Below are 19,339 nucleotides of genomic sequence, written 5' to 3'. Positions count from 1 at the left end.
AAAAACGGTTCATTTTATTTTTGGCAGGTAATTTTTGTTATAAAATGAGTTAAAAAGTGTTAGCCGCGCCAGCAATCATAAGTAACTAGTGAATTGCTGAATTACGTGGGCGGATGAGATTAAGAAGTTTGCAGGGACGACATGGCCACAATTAATACATGACCGGGTTAGTTGGAGAAGTATGGGAGAGGCGTTTGCCCTGTAGTGGGCGTAACCAGGATGATGATGATGATGATGATGAATTGCTGACTTGAGTAAGGCTTTGGCATTTATGTGGCGTGCGGGACCTATGCAATGAACTAGGATAAATATATTGTAATAAATATTAAGGAAATAATGTTTGAAAAAGTAAGCAAAGGAAAAAGATTTGCCCATATGGACTAAATTTATTTGCAATAGGAGTTGTAAATTCTAAAATATTACATCAATTTCTTTTGTTCTAGTTCTTTGCACAGATCTCTATGTGAGGAATGAGTGTGCAAAACTTCATTTCAAAATATTCATTCAGAAAAAAGAAAGGTTATCAAAGTTTGGGTAACATGAGCTGGAGCAAATTTTTGTTTCAAACGTAAACACATGTTTCAAGCCATGTGAAGGATGTCAGAAACAACACATAGAGGTCATAGATGCCATGTGGCCGTTCTTATAGATTTTAAAAGAATAGCGAATGCACAACTAAGTACAGAAATGATCGTTAATGTTACCGACAAAGTGAAAAAAAATATTTTGAATAATATTTATTTACCAGAAACAGCACTGATTTTCGGAACCAATGCAATGTGATTTCGGTTTCGCAATACGAGGGTATGGGTTGGAAAACTCGCTGTAACTCCCACTCTAATGGCGATAGGAAGATGATTTCTTCTGCAACATGTTTCTTAATGTTTGGGTATACATGATATGTAAAAAACAAAAAGAAATCAGTTTTGTGCAGGCAAGCGCTGTCTACCAACTTGGCGTCGATTTCCCTTTCAAGGTCATTCATACAAGTGATAACAGGGCACGAATGTCAAAAAGCGTACCAAGACATATTTATATCAACACGTGCATTGACAGCGACACAACACGCACGAGGTATAAAAACTAACCATCGCAAATAATAGGCACATAGGCAGCCAAAAACGATAGCTCAGGACTTGTTCAAATATTTATTCTTTTGTCAGCGCGATCAAATGCTGGTTGACACTTATTCGTTCATAATTTGCAATCCAGCGGGCTTCTGCAAGTTCGCGAATACGTTGATTACTGTGTTTGGTAGCATTCGGTTCGTGTTCGGCTTGTGTACTGCCTAATCATTTAACTTTATTTTTGATTCACTGATCTAATGTCACATTATCTGCTAATCCTCCTTTCGTGCATAAAAGCCAGCATTCATCAACAACAAAGCTAAAGTAGTGAGTTTATGCGCAGTTTGTTTCTCTGCTATAAGTGTCTGCCTCTGTTCCATATTCCTCGGTGAAATGCAAAAAGACTGCCTCTGATTTCAGTTATTTTGTTGCGTTACCATGAACGACGGCGCACTAACAGGGCAACCAGGTTATGGTACCTCATTCACGGTTTTCAAAGAACGAAACTATTTTTATTGCAGTAGCATTTCTAATAAAAGCCTGTTTTTTGTTTGTTTGTTTTTGCCTTTTACTAAAGGGGAAACATTGTCGTCGTGGTCCAATCTTTGTTCGCACTGAACGAGATTTCGTTGTAAGTGAGGTATTCATGTGGGTAATCGAATGTATAGTGAGCTCCTAAGCTGGAGACAGTCCCATGCTATGTGTTTATTCGTATAGCTGCTGTGCCCGAGCGTTGAGTTGCCTTATTGAGCCTTAAGTTATTGGTTCGCGACTGCTGTGCTGAAAGTGAAGTGCTTTTCATTTAACAAAAACTGTTTATTGGCACACGAGTATCTCGGTACATCTTTTTTGACTGCGTGACTGATGTGACGGAAACATGTTAGCCCGGGCCGAGTTGCACTTCGATACATGAACCACTTGTGACATCAAAAGAAGCAAAGCGCGTCGTCATTAGAAAGTTTCGCGTGTTCTCTGCTCTCGAAATGCGTGCTTACAAGTAAATAGACTATATAAGTTCCGATCAAAGTGATTTTCCTGCAGCGCCTGAGAGAGAGGGAAGAAAAAAAATATTAGAATGATTCTCTCTATAGTCTGCGCATTCCTAGACATGTGAAGTTCACGACCTCGTGAAGCAGGACGTTCAGACTTCATGAATATTCTTACCGTGTCCACCTGATAGGTTATCAGAAAAAAGACAGACACTTTTTGTTACTTCACTGAAGTAAGCTTTCTCTCCCGCCGTTTGTAGACACATCTCATGGTGGATGTACACACAACACCGTGCTTCCTGTTCTTCGTTGTCCTCACTGTGCGCGTTCTTGAAATGCTCCTGTCCTTCTTTTCCCCTTGTGTGGCACCAGGTCCGAGGATGGCGCACTTGCGGCCGATGCTGCACTCGCCCCTGGCTCGCACCCTCTACGAACGCCTTCTCCGCGACCGAGACCTGGAGCGCCTGGACAAGACACAAGTCTGTTTCACATTATGCATGCCCATCTTGAAATGAAACTGAATGCAAACGTTAGATCAGGCTAGACTGGTAGACTGGCTCTTACGGGACCCTCTCAACATTTCTTCTCGGCTAAGAGGTGACTTACATGCATGCCGAGAAAATGGGGATTGGAGGCCGAACTTTGTCCGGCATATTTGACTCACTCGCAAACGCGGATGTAGCATCACTCTCTTGACGCGTCTGCCTCCACCCTTCGACCAAGTCGGAAGGTGGCGCAACTGGAAATGCGAAAAGCGTCTGGGAAACGGAGGTGGGGGCTTTTGCGGGTCTATGATGCCAGCGAGGCAAACTCTTCCGCGGCGGCATGCGCACGCTTTTTCGTAGGTTCGCAGGTCATTGTTCGCTTTGCATGAGCTCTTACAGGTTGGTAAGGCAGTGCACATATTGTATTCTCAACGCACCAATGCTCTGAACACTGATCAGAATCATCGTGCTCACCTTCCACCCCTTGAGGCACTACGAGTGGCGCAGGAGCCTTAGCGCACGACTCACCGGAAACTCTTCCAACTCCCGCATGTATATAGGCGTGTGTACGTATACATCTGTCGAAAACAGCCGCCGTCCATGGTGGCTCGGAAGCTATGGCTTTCTGCTGCTGAGCACAATCTCTTGGGTTCTTTTACTGACCACGGCGGATCCATTCTCTCCGGGATGAAATGGCAATAACGTCCATGCACTTAAATTTATGCGCTCATTGAAGAGCCGCAGGTGGCCAAAACTAATTTGAATTTATGGAGAGTCTATGAGCTAGTGTCTATGGGAGACGTGCCCTAAAGTACGTTATTAGGAGCTATGGACTTAATCATTTATTTGAGGGTCTTACACTTTGCCTGCGCTTATGATTTACTGAAGAGGTGGTAGCTTTACCACTACATTTTTGTTAATTAAACATCTGAGCTATTACTCGCAAAGCTATTTGTATGTAAGAACGAACAACTTTGTGAACTCTGTGTTATCACCGCAAGAGCGGTTTTAGGAACTTGCCTCAGCCAACGGTTATAGGTAGAGTTCTGTGTTTTCTGCCAAAAAAAAAAGAAGGAAGAAAGGCTTAGAAAAGTCCTGCAACTTTTTTATTCGGATTATTCTTAAAAGAAAACACAAATTTTGATCGAAATCACGAAGGCGAAAAAGCACATGGCGCCATCCGGGTGAGTTAGAATATCCAGAGCACTTCGCGTACCGGAGTTCTGCGCTCGCGAATTCCGTCGGCCAAGAAGACCCACGTGGATGCAGTTTTGCTTAAAGGGCCCTTCGCGAGGTTTCCGGATAGTAAACAGACACGTGTGGTGCGTGGATCGTGTTGTAACGATCGCGTGTGCAAATTATTATGTCGCGAAAGCAGCTGAATATTTTAGCAAAAAGTCCGCGCGCCCTTCTCCTCATATATATATAGGAGCACCCCTGCCCGCCAGCAGCGACTACGTCACTGGCATCGCCTAAACGTCTCACTCGCCGACTAGAGTGCACTATAATAGCCGTCAACCAGGCGAACACCTCTGGGGTTCCCATGAAGTGCAGAACACAGTCAACCGCCACAGAAAATGCGTCGAGCAGCAAGGAAAGAAGGGGGAGAAAAGGGAAGCGGGGCTTGCGACGTAAACGTCTTATGGCCATCGACTCGGTTATGGGAGAAAGCAGGGGATGAATGTTGCTTGCGGGCACCGGTCGACGCAATGGAAGAGCGTCTTTGCCAGGGCAGTTCGCCTCCTCGCACCATCACACCGGAACTCTTAATTTGCTTCTATCGCCACTATTAGTAAACCCCTTTAAAAAGTTCTTGCTGTGGAATGGTTACTGGGCGGCGCTGTACAACTTCGAGTGTACAACCGAAATTTTAAGTGGTACCTAGTTAGGGGCCCTTAACAGTCTGTTGAAGCAGCGCGATGGGACGATGACACAAAAAGCACACACAATAGGAGTAACGCTGTGAATGGTCTTTTTTTTTTTTCGTATCGCGCTGCTTCAATAGACCTCGAAGACGAATAAATTCACCCATATCATGTTATTGCTATTACGGGCCCTTTAATTACCGGCATACCCGAATGCAACTGTTCTTTTATTATTTTTAGTCGGGAAAGTCGCCTAGCTCCTTAGCTCGTTTCTATTTCCCTAAAGATGACACGATCGAGTTAGAAGCAGTTGCAGTGGTGTACGTGCTGTTCACGATTTCGTCGTTCAATTTGCGACTTAGTTGAAGGCCTCGTGGGAAGAGCTACCGTGTATTCGGCCTTTTTATACCAGTGGGCATGAAGATCGTCTCTTCTCGGTGGTTTTGTTTTCACGAAACCACAGAATATGTCCTGGATCGTTGGCACGCCACTCTGTGAATTTCTAGGCACGAAATGACGCCGTAGGGAGGAGACGTGAGAAACTTGCAGCATTTGAACCATCGCCACGCGCTGCGCAGCTTATCAACCTCGTTTCATAAATAAGACAAACTCCTCGGTTGTCTTAGTAATCAAGTACGCTCAAGGCGCGTATTCTTATGCGTGAAGTTGACCCAATGCCAAAAGTCACAATTCCCGATAAAACAAAATAAACGCTGCATTTCGGATAATCTTAAAATTGTCAATTCTCTCATAAACACCGAACTTTCGCAAATAAATGAAAAAATTTTAAAAACGAGAATTTTTGCGGAAAACACTTGGGAAAACATTCGCCACATTTTATCAAAATAAATTCCGAAAGCACGGAACACTATAGCAGTATTCTATAACTGTTCGCGCTCCGTTCACAACAACGTATACCGAAGGAGGTGATAGCGAAGGTGCTAGCCAATGCAGACATTACTTATCAACTATAGGCATCGATGCCCTGGTGACTTATCCCTGTGATTGTTGACCCAGCTGGTGTTTAGCTTTACTGGTATCTCAGTTCCAGATGCGGCATTCGTGAAGCAGTCGTTGGACTTTGTTCACTCGTTTAGCTCAACACAATAAAAGAACTTGCTTGCTACCCTCTCATTAATGCTGTAGAATTCGTCAATGTTGCCCGCTATGTCCTAGGCTTCCTGATCCATAAGAACATAGCGGGCAACATTGAGGAATTCTACGGCATTAATGAGAGGGTATCAGTAGCCGTAATAAAGCTGAATAGGAGGTGTACAATAAAGGTAGTGAAAACCTACACTCCAACCACGATAATGTCACGATAAGTCACGATAATGAAGAAATAGAAGAGTTTTATGAAGATGTTCAATCAGCGATGCGAAAAGTGCAAACTTAGTATACGGTAGTCATGGTGACTTCAATGCAAAAGTGGGAGAAAAGGCGGCTGGTGAACAAACAATTGGCAACTACGGCGTGATTCTAGGAACACTCAAGGAGAGATGTTGGTAGAATTCGCGGAAAGGAATAAGCTGCGAATAATGAACACCTTCTGCAGGAAGCGTTGAAACAAAAAGTGGACCTGCAAAAGCCCTAATAATGAAACAAGACATGAAATTGATTTCATACTTTCTGCCGATCCCAGCATAGTGCAGAATGTACAAGTGTTTCGTAGGGTAAAGTGCAGTGATCATATGTTAGTGATGACTAGGATTCACTTCAATTTGAAGAGAGAACAATAAAATTGGTCAAGAAGAAACAGGCCAACCTAGACGCAGTAAGGGTAAAAGCAAACCAATTCAGGTTGGCACTTGCAAACAAATATGCAGCCTTATAACAGAGAGAAGATGACATAGGGGTAATGAATGGAAACGTTACTAGGCTGGCTTCAGAAGCAGCAATTTAAGTGGGAGGTAAGGCACCAAGTACGTACGCGCACCAAGTACGAGTACGTTTACCTAGGTCAATTACTCACACGGGACCTCGTTCATGAGAAGGAAATTTACAGAAGAATAAAAATGGGTTGGAACCCATTCGGCAGACATTGTCAGATCCTTACTGGACGTTTACCATTATCATTACAAAGAACAGTGTACAATCAACGCTTTCTACCGGTGCTGATATATGTGGCAGAAATCCGGAGTCTGACAAAGAAGCTCGAAAACAAGTTAAGGACCGCGCAAAGAGCGATGGAACGAAGAATGTTAGGCATAACGTTAAGAGACATGAAGGGAGTGGTGTGGAATCAGAGAGCAAACAGGGATAGCCGATATTCTAATGGAGAAAGAAATGGAGCTGGGCAGGTCACGTAACGCGTAGGTTATATAACCGGTAGGCTATTAGGGTTACAGAATGGGTGCCAAGAGAAGGGAAGCGCTGTCGAGGACGACAGAAGGCTGGGTGGCGTGATGAAATCAAGAAATTCGCAGGCGCTAGTTGGAATCGGTTGACGCAGGACAGGTGTAATTGGAGATCACAGGAAGAGATCTTCGTCCTGCAGTGAACATAAATAGGATGATGATGATGATCATGATGATGACGATTGCTTTGCCCGTTCAGGCCTTTAAGTACGCCGGCTGGACAAAGTGGTTGAGCCGTCAGAGAGCCGCCCTGCGTGCTCGGCCGCTGATGCGGACTTTGTGGGAGCGCATAAAATGCAGACTCCGCCAGCCTTTCGACCCCGCGGAGCTGTTTCCGTCGTCGTCCAAAGCGGCCATGGCGGCGGTCGCTTGTTTTCGACTGCGCGGGATGCGGCGGCCGCAATAAGCAGCGCGCAGCGGGAGGTACGGCTCGTTCGTCACGATATGCGCGCCTCCTCCGCGGGTCCTCTGGTAGCGCAGTGCGCGAGCTCTTCCGGCGTTCGGAACCCGACGGGAGGAGGGGGAGGCAGTTTCGCGGCGCCACTCGCGCACGGGTTAGGGGCCGTTTTATTGCTGCTATTGCTCGCCATTTGTCTCCCGTGATGGATCGGAGGCGGGATGCGCGGCATTCCACGGAAACAACACCGAGATCGCTTTAAACGAAACTCGTGGCTGGCCGGCCGCTGCAGCGCCAGCCTGCTTTGTTTCTTCCGCTCGAGCCGCCGACGCGACCCCGAGGCGGCGGCGCTGTCCCGCTTGGTGGCAATATGGGTGCCGCGCGACCTGTCTTCGGCGGCGTTTTGCACTTTTACTGCTACCGCGGAGCGCTGCCTGTCCGGATGCGGTCTGCGTCATTTCTCAGGCCGTCGTCCACCCATCCGAACGTTTCTCTTTAGGAAGCGCGCTGGGCAGGTGTACCCCGGAATCCCCATCACCCCTGCCCGGTTAGCCAGGAGGGAAGGGATTTATCTTGCAACAGAAGGACCACGATTTATGCCCTAGCTTTGTGCGGTGTGCATGCGAACAAATGAGGTACGGGCTTTGCCTAACGGCAACCGATGGGCTGCCGTGTGTGAGGCTCAATCTTTTATGTGTGCTGGCTCAACGAGGATACCCTCGTGCAAAACTTCCGTGGCATTGCTCCAGACCCCGTGTGATACAGCTAAAGAAAAAAACAAGAACAAGAAAAGCATGAGTGTAACTTATTCTAGCTTGAATAACCGTTTTAACGAACATCTTGCCAACTAAGACTTTCGAAGGTGCGATAGGGCATCATTGGAGCAAAGCTTAGTTCTCGTTTCCCAAAGAAGTCCTCAAAATTCAAATTTTTATGTGCTTCTAGGATACCCGCAGTTGGGTAATAGCTAGGCATTTCCTGCTACCTCGGTTCGCTTTGGCGTATATCTAGACTTACTTGTTTATAATTCTGTTCCGTAGAGATACAAAAATGCAATTTTCTACGTTGTCTTTCTTGCTTTGTCAGTTTTAACGTTTATTGGCGCCTTCTAGAACCTCTTTTTTTCTGATTGCATCAATATCGTCAAAATAATAAGTGGCCAGTGCGTTGTTAAACTCTCAGAGATTCAAAACATTAACTCTTTTGTTACCGCGCCTATAGAAATCAGTTTGATCGGCAATTTTTCTAGGCGCTGTTAAATATTTATATTTTAATTATTCTGCTGTTAACGTCATGCACTTCCTGAAATGATGACTTAACTGTAACTAATTGTCAAATTTCACAATTAGTGCCTTATTGTGGAGTCTGGAAACATAAAACTTAGACTAGAGGTATCGTCAAAGCTAGCCTCCAGTGCTCCTAGCACTTACCCGATAAAACGACGCAAAGTTTGCACTTTAGTCCTCTCGGCAACATAATATCTAAATAACAGCAGCAGTGAAGACACAGAAGCTTCTCCTCGGGTTGTCTACTTTTCCGATACGACATCTAGGGTGTTTTAATGATGTTTCATACACCGGTAGATGCGCATCATTACGTAGTATGTTGACAATTGCGTTGGCCTACTATCAAGTGCAACATTATTTTCCCAACTGGGAGTTGCTTTATTCCATCAGCATTTCGACAGCGTATGTACATATTATTACGAGAAATCCTGCCCATCCTGTGGGGTTTTCATTCACACAAGATCACGCAGTCGATTTCAGACCGGCCTTTGACGGAAGCTTTACAAGCAGCCTATTTTCTTACATTTGGAACACTGCCTCTGCAGGCACCCTTAATCATTACTGTACAATATTGAGCAAGATTTCACTTTACTGTACAGCACTGCACAGGAACTGAACAAAGCACGTGGAGGTTCCAGAACCAGTTGAACGCATACTGAACTACCTTGCTTGCACAGAAAAGTTGATCGAACGCAATAATCAAGTATGAGGAGACTTCGGGATGCTCTCTGACCTGATAACCATTGCTTCATGAGTCTAAATAGTGCAGTAAAAAACTAATCAGGTGCCTGCAGCAATGAGCAAACACAAATACTCCCTGTAGAATAGGAACTTATCCATTTCACATTTGCGAAGCTATTGCTTTCCCGCATAGCATGGGCATCGCAATGGCTAATATTGATGCCAACAAATCTTAAGATTCTTTTTTTTTTTGCGTGATCTCACTTACAAAAGTTGGGAACTAGAATACACGTGCGCATTTTGTATAATTCTGTATAATTTTGTATATTTCAAATTTTTTTTTACTCTCAGTACTTGTACTAAAAAAAGCAAATGATCATTTTCATTCGTGTTCCTTGAGCTGTTTCTTTTGATTTTCACATAAATATTTTCAAAACTGTGTGAGCAATTATTACTGCTTTAAAGCTATTCAAAACAATAGTAATCACGCTATCATTATATGTCACAGCATACGTTGCGACTACCATGTATTGACATAGAACATCAAAATCTTAAAGTACCGAAAAGAGCACAGTTATAGCGGTAACGAAAGAGTTTAGACTGTGAAGTTATTGCACTTTTCCTTGCCCCGTCTTCGCGCAGTTCACCCAAAAGTTTATAGTCACCTCTACTTACACGAACTGGTTGGTACTCGCTCGCGTTTGTACTCACGTCCATTCGCATCAACAGGCACTCATTCATGTTCACACTCACACTAACTCACACTAACAGTTACTCACTCACGTTCATACTCACTCGCGTTCATACTTACTCACATTCAAACTCACGTCTACTCACACCCTTCGTTACTCACTCACCAATACTCGCATCTTTGAAATGAGTGTGAGTTGTGAGGGATGGTACTCATGAGACTATGCTGACCTATCGTAGGCAGTGTAGGCCTCATTTCGCTTTAGGTCGAGAGTTGCGTTGAGGAGTACGTATGAAGCAGATGTCTAATATGGGTTGCATAATGGACGCAACCGGAAGGCATTGTGGCCCAGGTTGACCCCATTCGCTCGGAACCGAAGGTCAGAGCAGACCCTACTAAAATTCGATCCATTTTCTTAAGTTAGCTTCGCCGTAGTACAGGTATGTTATGCCGCGAAGCATGTTAGGAGCGGAAAGGGGCCAGTATCTCCGACATAGTACGTGTTTCCTAATTATACACGCGCGAACTCATCGTTTCTGGCCGCAGTACGAGCGCCGAGACGTCTAATAACCGTGCTGGCAGCCATTCAGAGCTGTTTTTGACGTTTCTGTGGCCCAGAAAAAAAAAACATTCAGATTTTCTTTGGTTTTGTTCAAGTTATTTAAAGCTGTATACAAAATAAATGATGCATACAGGTGCTGGGAGCAAAAATCGTGTTTTTATTTGAACACATCACCAAGGAGGCTTCTGGAATAAGGAAACATTTCTTTCTCACGCGGTAATGAGAACTGTGAACTCTGTGTACTATCACGGCCAAACGTACACCATCATGTCTCTGCCTCTGGGTTTATAAGTGAAAAAGAATGTAGATGAAAAAGAAAAAAAAAGCTAAAAGGCAGTGTTTTGTGACGGACTACCCTGGGGAAGAAAAACAGAAATGAGGAACTTGGCACAGCGCAGGTTGTTATTGCTACAGTACTCAGTGAATCAAGCACTCTCGCACGGGCGTGTAGACGCGTACTCGGTTGTTGGTCATGCCAACATTCGGGGTGCCCTTGTGATGGAAACGCCAGAAAAAACGGCGTTGAATAAGGCCACGTTGGGTCGCAGACACTGGTCATTTCACGTTATGACCTGGTAACTTCACGACACGTACAAGTGTTTCCAAACTAATAGTGGCGGGCAAGGCACTTTTTTTTTCGTTAGGCTCTAGCGATACAACAGCCTATACAGACTAAGCAGCCGTGCTGTTTCGAAAGCACCAGTGATCTGAGCCTGAGTGTGAGCGACGTTCTTGAGCCCCGCAACAAGAATAAGCGCGCAACTGTTAGCGTTGACAATATGCGGCACCGTGGTCGGGTATCGTTTCAGTGCGATGACAAAGAGTTTCGCGGCCACACCGATAAGTGAGCGGCACAAGCGAAATTGACATTTCATTGATGCTTCCTTTAATGTACAAGCTACACGTTTAGACACGATACCCTGACCCCACTTCGGTTAGCGTAGCAGAAGCCCCTTTTGAGAGGACAGTACTCGGAACGTCATACTGCTTCTCCTGCCGTCACTGAAAAACACAAATTTGCTGTGATCCCATATATTATGTGCTTTACTAACCGCTTCAAAAAAAATGTAGTGCCCTTCCACTCTGTGAAGGAGGATGACCAGCGAAGCTGTGTATCTGGGCCCCTTAATGGCGAACTGCACCTCCGCCGCGGGTCGGTCCGGCATTGCACTATCTTCAGTATCGGCCCACGTATGGGGAGTGCTTAACGCCTGCTTCACCTCCGCCGCGGGTTGGCCCGGCGTTGTGTTATCTTCAGGATTCTGTGTCTACACGCAGACACGATCCGGGGGGAACTAGCCCTTAACAGCTTCGCTGTAAAAATATAACAATGAGCCGCAAATGTTAAGGTGGTGGGCTCCGCTCCGTCACCTGTTGTCTCACCAGGGCTTCTGGTCCTGTTAACCGTGACAAATTCCACAAAAGCAACTTTGTGGGCTCCAAAGCAGAGCATGCCCTTTATCGCGCACGTTTGTTATGTCGTTGGACCTCTGTTGGATAAGCAGTATAAATGCGTGAATGATCGGCGCAGACAGCGTCTCAACAACGTCAACAGCGGCTTTCTAGATCCTTGTTGCAAGGTTCACCGTTGTGAGATAAATTTTTATAACAGCGTTAGGGTCAGGAAAAGCCGTGACCAGCTTATCAAAGAGGTTACTGAACCGGAATTTGATACCTAGGTTTGGTGACCTTTTTTTTGTTAAGCCCAAATATCAACCCAGCCTTCGATCGCGCTATCGAAAAAAAAAAAAGGAAACCCGCAGATAAAACGAATGAAAAAACGCTTTTTAGAGCATGATTTGTTGATACTTTAGCAAGCGCTTCTAAACTCACGTAAATGCTGCAAGGTTACGTAAACAAGAAGGCCGTTGAAAGTTGGCGCTGAGTGTGCCTCCCTGTCTATGCTTTGTCCTTGTTTTTCGTGTGCAACGTGAACCAAATCATGGATTACCAGCCCGCCCAAAGCGACACGCTTGCCAGTGATGGTTCCATTGACACTTGCCAAAGTCGCGTTATACGGCAAGTCTAGCTGGCTGGAAGTACTGTCACTTTCACTCCCTCTCTTTAAATTGATTTGCGTCGGCGCAGTGACCATCGTAGGAAATAAGACCTTGATGTTGTCTTTATTGGCAACGTTTGTGTCGTGAACAAGCTCATCCCGAAGGCGTTTGCTGTGGTTATGTTTTGTTCAGTGAGTAAGATTATATATCTAGGAAATAAGCTTCTGGACAACTAGCCACCTTTTTTATAAACAGCGTTTGAACGACCAAATATAACGTGTGCGCGCTTTTTTTTTTCTTGATTATATAGACCGTTTCATCGGGCGAGGAGGATAGGGCGCGCGGAGATCCTTTCCTCCTCTCTGGCTTGGGCGATCCGGCGCGGCGCTGCTTGAAAGTATTGCTGTCGCGTGCTGCGGAACGATTTCGAGATGTTTTAGATCTTACTTTGTGAAATTTACGCCGTGTTCTTTCATATATGGTCGTCAGGGAAGCCTTTCCGTGCATCGGCAACTACTGTAGGCAGAAATATGTCTTAAGGGCGCAAAAATGTGACGCGCATAATCAGCCGCGGTGTACGCGCATTATCGGTCGCGGTGCGTGTATGTGTTGTTTACTATTTTGCTTATATCGATCTTAATTCAACCAAGAGAACCGGCGTCTCTGTATTACCAGCATTAAATGGTAAATCAGCTCACTGTCTGATCGATTGGCATAGGGAGTAAAACATAAAACATAAGAGCGCATGCTCGTGCACGGCCAACCTAAGGCAAGCACGAAACACCTGAGCGGCAGGCGCTATCAAATATTTGTGATACACTGGCATCGTTCTCACGAATTTCAAGTCTAGTATGCTTGAAATTACCATATGTCTACGCTAGCCTTGCTGCATGAGGCCCATGGCGCTGCTCAACACAGCGATCACTGCGGTTGCTGAGCCAGCACGATACATATATGAGCTGTGTGCTTCGGCATTGCCTTTTTGGCATGTATACAGCCATAATATATGAGAGGGTTCACATAAAAAGAATGCGATGGCTCTTTTTGAGCGCAACATTTCCGTAATACGTGTGAGTGCGTCGTAGAGAACTGAACGAACACAACCGAAAAAAACAATTCGGTTATCATCCTCTTTCTCTAAAAAGCAAGAAAAAACGGGCTAACGCCGCAGAACGTTTAGAAAGATATAACCGCTGATGCCGTGTGCTTGGACCATGCGCTATATAGGACAAATATATCTGTAATCCAGCACCTACTACTGCTTAGGACGCTCGCGCACTTCGTAAACGGTCGCTTTGCTGGACAAGCTTAATTCAGACTGTAAGGCATGCTGCTATTACTAGCCAAAACTATTTTATTAATGGCTGGAAACCTCATCCATCCAACCAAATAGTCACGCAATGTAACCTCCAGCGAACAGTTTGAACGCTTGTCAAAGTATAGCAGCTCAGCTCCTATCGTAGCAGAACGGTGCCCACGCTGTTACGATCATCGCGTATGTTTCATGGCACCTAAACCGCAGCTTAGAAATAGAGGATAATACTGCAATAAGGTCACATTGGTGATTGGAACATTCATAAATATACAATTGATCTCCGAGGCTGATTGAAGGCTCAAATATGCGCGCACACATCGCGCTGCGTGTTCCGTCCACCTCAACGCCAGCAGAAATTCCGGCCATGACGCCTTAAACCACTTCAGCACGTTTCACTGAACCGTTTACTACGTATAAGACGCACGTCATACTAAACAGACCGCGCGACCGCAAAAACAAACGCCAGAACCTACCGCCAAGTGCATACCTGCCATGCAAAAGACCGCTTTCACCCAAGCCACTATGGCGCTGCTCATAGGCGGCGCCACTGCGTTCACAATATGGCAGCGCCTACGAAAAAACGGTCTATATTAGCGTTTGTTCATGAGCTTATGAACTTGAATTCATGTCTTCTTATTTCGTGCATGTATTGCGGTATATATCTGTATATATTTTTTGTGTTGTTTAACTACCCTCCAAAGGCGCAAGAGCGAACGGTATCAAAATAAACGCGTGAAGGGATATTCGTTTCACTTTTTCGGAGCAGCGTTTCCTATTCCGCAGGTGCTTCCACGCTGTCATTCTTTGTTATTTTTTTTTCACCCACCGTCGTGATCACGGAAATCTTCAAAGGAGGGGTGCTCCTCGTGTCGAACAGGTGCCACGTCGATTGGCGCACGCACCATGCCGGGGAGGGGGGGGGGGGGGGGTCCTCAAAGATGCGTGTGGTTTCCGCTGCACCAAGGAATGCGCCCGGTGCGGCGCGCAGGTCCTGGGCCCGCGGCGCGTGAGCAGGCAGACAGGAGCGCGGCGAGCAGCGGGAGGAAGCGACAGCTCAATCATCGCTCGTGCCACGCGAGGTTAAAAGCCCTGACAGCGCGTGAACGCGGGCGCGCGCGCGCCCGCTACCCTACACGAACACAGCACGCGCGCGCCGCACCGCACAATGGGCGTCGCCGAGAAAAGAAAGAAAAATGGGAGCTGTTGGGGGGAAAGGGGTACCCGACCACACGAGCTGACGCAAGCGCGCCCCTTCTCCCGTAGACACGCACGCCCCACCTGGGGTCTCTCTCGCCCGTCCTCCCGTTCACGGGCTGCCGTTCGAGGAAGAAGGGAAATCAAGCCCGCGACATCGGATATAAAAAAGGGGTCGGGGAGTTACAAAGCGCGATGCTACGGCCATCGGAGGCCCTGAAGGGGTTTAAGATCCCCGACTCCATGTTATATCCCGGCGGTTCCTCTGTGCCGCTCTCTCTCTTTCTCTTCTTATTTTTTTCCTTTGCTTGTTACCACCGTCTTGCCACGCTTGCGTTTGTTTGCACTTGCTGCGAATGCGGTTCAGTCTGGGTGCCGCTTCGAGACCACCGTGCATGGAACACGCGGCGTGACGACACCCCCAAAGAAGCCACAAGTGGTGAATGGGGGTCTCGGCCAATTAAAAGCAAGTCGCGCGTTTCTTCTTCTTTTTTTTATTCTTCGCTTTATTTTTGCGGTAGAGGCTTTACACGTGCTTTTTCATTGTTTGAGAGCAAGGCTCCCCTTGGCGCACTCTCACAACAAGCGAATGTCTAAATAACGCGGGAGGCAGGCTACATTTTCAGCGTCGACATGTTGTTTTCTTTTTTTTTCTGCCTAAGTGACATAGAATGCGTAAATGTTCGAATCTGTGCTATAGAAAGCTCGTTTCTCTTAATGCCTTTTAGCCTTCCTATTTTTTTCTCTTTCTCTTTTTTGATAGTGCCAGAAAGTGCTCGTTAACACGCATGCTTAAGTGGGATGGTGCAAGAACACGCAGCATGTTTTGCTATTGCGTTGCCAATGATGTATCATGTATATTTAACTTAGGTGTGCCCCGCACAATGCACACACTTCCACCTTTATTACGCCTATTCCAATAACTAATACCACGCAGTGCATATTCGTGCATCTTTGAACCTGTATACTTGTTTTTTTACCTACACAATTTGCTTCCGTCATATAGAGTTCATATTGTACTCAGCTAGTTTTAACGAAACACTTCGGGACCGAGCAGCTTCCTGCTAACTGTTGTCATAGTTTTCGGAGTTTGGTGTAAACATTCCCCAAGCTTTAGGTGACCTATTTCTCTGAGTTATTCTATCAGTTGAATCAGCAGCAACACTCTTTGCGATGGCATTTAATTTACTTGGTTTCACTATTTCGCTACACATTAACTCACAGACTATATCGAAATGTTTAATAAGACAGACAGTTGGCGTGAACAAAATTCAAGCTACCGGTTTTATTTTTTTCTTGAAGACAAGCTTTCTGGCTGGCTGCAGCCACCCATCACTGTCGAAAATATTAATTGGACGATGACCTGCCTTTCCACAAACTACTAATAACAGTGCTATAGATACTTTAGATCATGCAGTTCTCGTAGCCTACATATATCAAGGTTAAACTAAAGCAAAAAAAATAAAATAAATAAAAGTGGGATTACAGTGGTCCGCGTGATTAGTACTACGTACTAGGCCAGATTTTTTTCTGTAGTGGCAGTATTTGATCTCGAATTTCTTATTATATGTTTTATGTGGCAAATTTGCTTCGTTCAAGCTCGAACTACATTCCGTCTCGCATATGTGTAAGTGTATCACTCGCTTTATTACCTTTTGCTATAAAATTAGTTTCTGGATGATTTTGTTCATTTAACGTATATATATATTTTTTTTATTTTTCCTCGCGGCACCGCTTGGTAACGAGCATCGAAAACGCGCTCGTCTCACAACAGGCTCAATACAGCACGTCCAAATAATATTGGCCAGTCGCTCAGTTCCATGGGAAGCGTGCTCTCCTAGCTTCATGCAGACAAAATGTTTTGCTCGTGGTCCACTAGTAATGAGTATTCGGCGAGTTGGTATTTCATCCTCAAACTGGCACAGCGGAACAAGGGAAGGAAGGAGCGGCCGAGACAGCCAACAGTAGGAGCAGAGACCTGACTTTCAACTTGTTTATTAGCAGATTGCGCGAATTATATAGCCACCAGAAAACGTCAGACATCATCGGCAAAACGTGTCACGAAACGTAATTAACATCGAGAGATGGCGGCGCAATCATTAGTCACAGAACGCGCTCAAATTCGCAGTGGTATAATCGCAGCTCCCGTTTCGTGGCATTCGAGCCCTACCGCGGGATTTCTCTTTTGTCCAGCTCACTAATCATTTTCAACCCTCTCAGGTCCAATGTGTACGAAAACCTTGCAGGATGCAAAGCTCTCCACACACACAGTATGCCTACGCCTATAGCGATTTAATGTTAAAGCTAGCTATAATAATAACTATATACTTGGAAATTTATGATTTGACAGTAGCTCCAGTGATCAAATATTAAATTACTTAAGAACAAGAAAAAAAAAAGCAAGAAGCCGGCCAAAAAGGGTGCGGTTAATGTAGGTTTGAGACGTTTCGGGCTACTGTACGGAAGCTTTGTTCACAAAATATGAGCTCTTTGAAAGCCTAAGTTTGTTTTTGTATCCGACATAGGCATCTTGCGTATACACGCAGAAAATCGTCGTTGCTGCGGTTCAGCGTTCTTCCAGTAATCTGAATAGCCACAGACTCGGTATACTGCTGTAACAGTGTTTTTCTTTTTCATTAGTGATTACGAAAGCCTTAAAGAGAAGCTGAAGAATCTGTCGAATTCAATAAGACGCTCATATACGGATGCGGGAACCTTATGAACCATGTAGGTAAAATTTGGGTTTTTTTTTTTCAATTAGGAGCGACGTAATCGTCGGTTGAAATTGCGCTGTAGCTCCGCCCCCCGTCGAATGCCGCGCGCTGCTGCTGACGCTGACGATGCGAGCGGAGACCGGAAACCGCGGTGTTGTGACGTCAACTCTAGTGTTTCGTTACTTCGCAGCGTCCGCGACCGTGCCTGACCGCGCTTGTTTCTGCGTGCGTGCCATCGTAATCTGCTTCGATCAACCCGGCATTCCTTTGCTGGTGCGTCTGCGTGTACGTAGAGTGGTAGTCAACGTGCGTGGTAGTCAACGTGAGTGGTAGTCAACGTGGTATTCAACAGATGAAGGTCACTACACGTACTGCATGAACCGGGAAGCTTTTCACGCGTTTAAACCGTCTTTGTAGATTGCCGACAGCTTTGGACAGCGCACAAATGCCAACGATCGCATCCCCGCTTACGTTCCACGAGGAGGCATGCAGGAACACAACGCTACAGTTGTTTGACCGGAAACGAGCTCACTAGATCGGCGAAAGATCGGCGAGATCACTAGATCGCTTTGCAAAAAACGTACTCACCAAAGTGCATTTCCAACACGAGGAGATCCCAAGACGTTGCTTTCGTTCGCGTCGAAAGCACTGCTCGCACCAGCATTGTTTGCTTCTTCGAGAGGCCAGCTCTTCGCAATCGGCTCGTACATGTAGGGAGTAACGCCGAACTCCTCAGGAAAACGCAGTCTCTCTAAATTTTCCATTCCCGTCTCAGAAAAACAGCCCCAAACTATCTGGCACCGCGCTTCATATGTAGCGGCAGCGGTCGGTTACTAGAGTTGACGTCACGAGGCGCCCGACCAATCACAGGCGGAAACGAGACGCGCGAGCTGGGCGTGTCCGCTGCTGCACTTTTCGTTGAAATAAAATATATTTGCGCTTTCTTTCGCTCAATTTCCATACGATATTCGAATTCGGATGGTTGAAAACCATTATGTACAGATGTTTACTCATTTTTTCTGAAAAACCTTTCAGCTTCCCTTTAACCTCGTCAGTCGCATGATTAGCACTTATCACGTGTTGTGCAAGTGCATTGTAAGCAGAATTTTTTTTTAGCATCACCCATGTGTTGTTTCGGGGTACTTTGTAAGTATAGGTGCAGCTTACGCAGGGTATTCTCTATTCCACATCTGGCAGCTTTTATTTCTTTGAGCTTGTATTTTACGCGTGCCACTTTATGCTGTGAGCTACATGCACTTCATACGTGCGCAGGACATGTGCTAAGGCTTCACTCGCGCCAGGTACTGCGGCACGGGAACGGGGTTCACGTGATGTAGCAGGGCTCCACGAACAATGTTCAACTAAACGAAGTAAACGCTCGAGGCAACCCCGTTCGGAAAGTTTTCAGCGCACCGTGGTCGTCTTGAATAGAGTAAATCTTCTGGACTCACTGTATGAGGGAAGCGGTGACTGAGCGCCTGTGACAGGCCGGCTTAACGGAATTAAAATGCAGCTACCGGCCTGTGTGTATCTCCTTTATGGAGGCTTCTAGAAAGGTCAGTGTGCTTGAAAATGGCGATCGGCCACCTATACTTCCTCCTCGGTCGTAAAACTGCGCGGCCTCCTCAATTCACATTCAATGGTTCCGTGAATGCCTCCAGTGGGTCCCTTTTGATGATACAGAAGCAGCCACCAACGCATCACTGCAGCATCTTTGCGGATAGATCATAGGGACG

The 19,339-nt window shown here is 45.8% G+C and overlaps 1 protein-coding gene across 1 annotated transcript in view; it reads left to right on the top strand.

Moving 5' to 3' along the window:
* Nucleotides 1-19,339, top strand: part of LOC135897965 (protein-L-histidine N-pros-methyltransferase) — a 217,702-nt gene that overhangs the window by 7,289 nt on the left and 191,074 nt on the right. Inside the window, exon 2 of the mRNA XM_065426676.1 lies at nt 2,429-2,535. Within this exon, the coding sequence (XP_065282748.1) occupies nt 2,437-2,535 (99 nt within the window). The 5' untranslated portion in view covers nt 2,429-2,436. The remainder of the gene's footprint in view (nt 1-2,428; nt 2,536-19,339) is intronic.

This window comes from Dermacentor albipictus, chromosome 1 (genome assembly GCF_038994185.2).
Source record: "Dermacentor albipictus isolate Rhodes 1998 colony chromosome 1, USDA_Dalb.pri_finalv2, whole genome shotgun sequence".
NCBI classification, from domain to species: Eukaryota; Metazoa; Arthropoda; class Arachnida; order Ixodida; family Ixodidae; genus Dermacentor; species Dermacentor albipictus.
The sequence above is the reverse complement of the archived record's forward strand: the minus strand, read 5'-3'. Positions and strand labels throughout refer to the sequence as shown.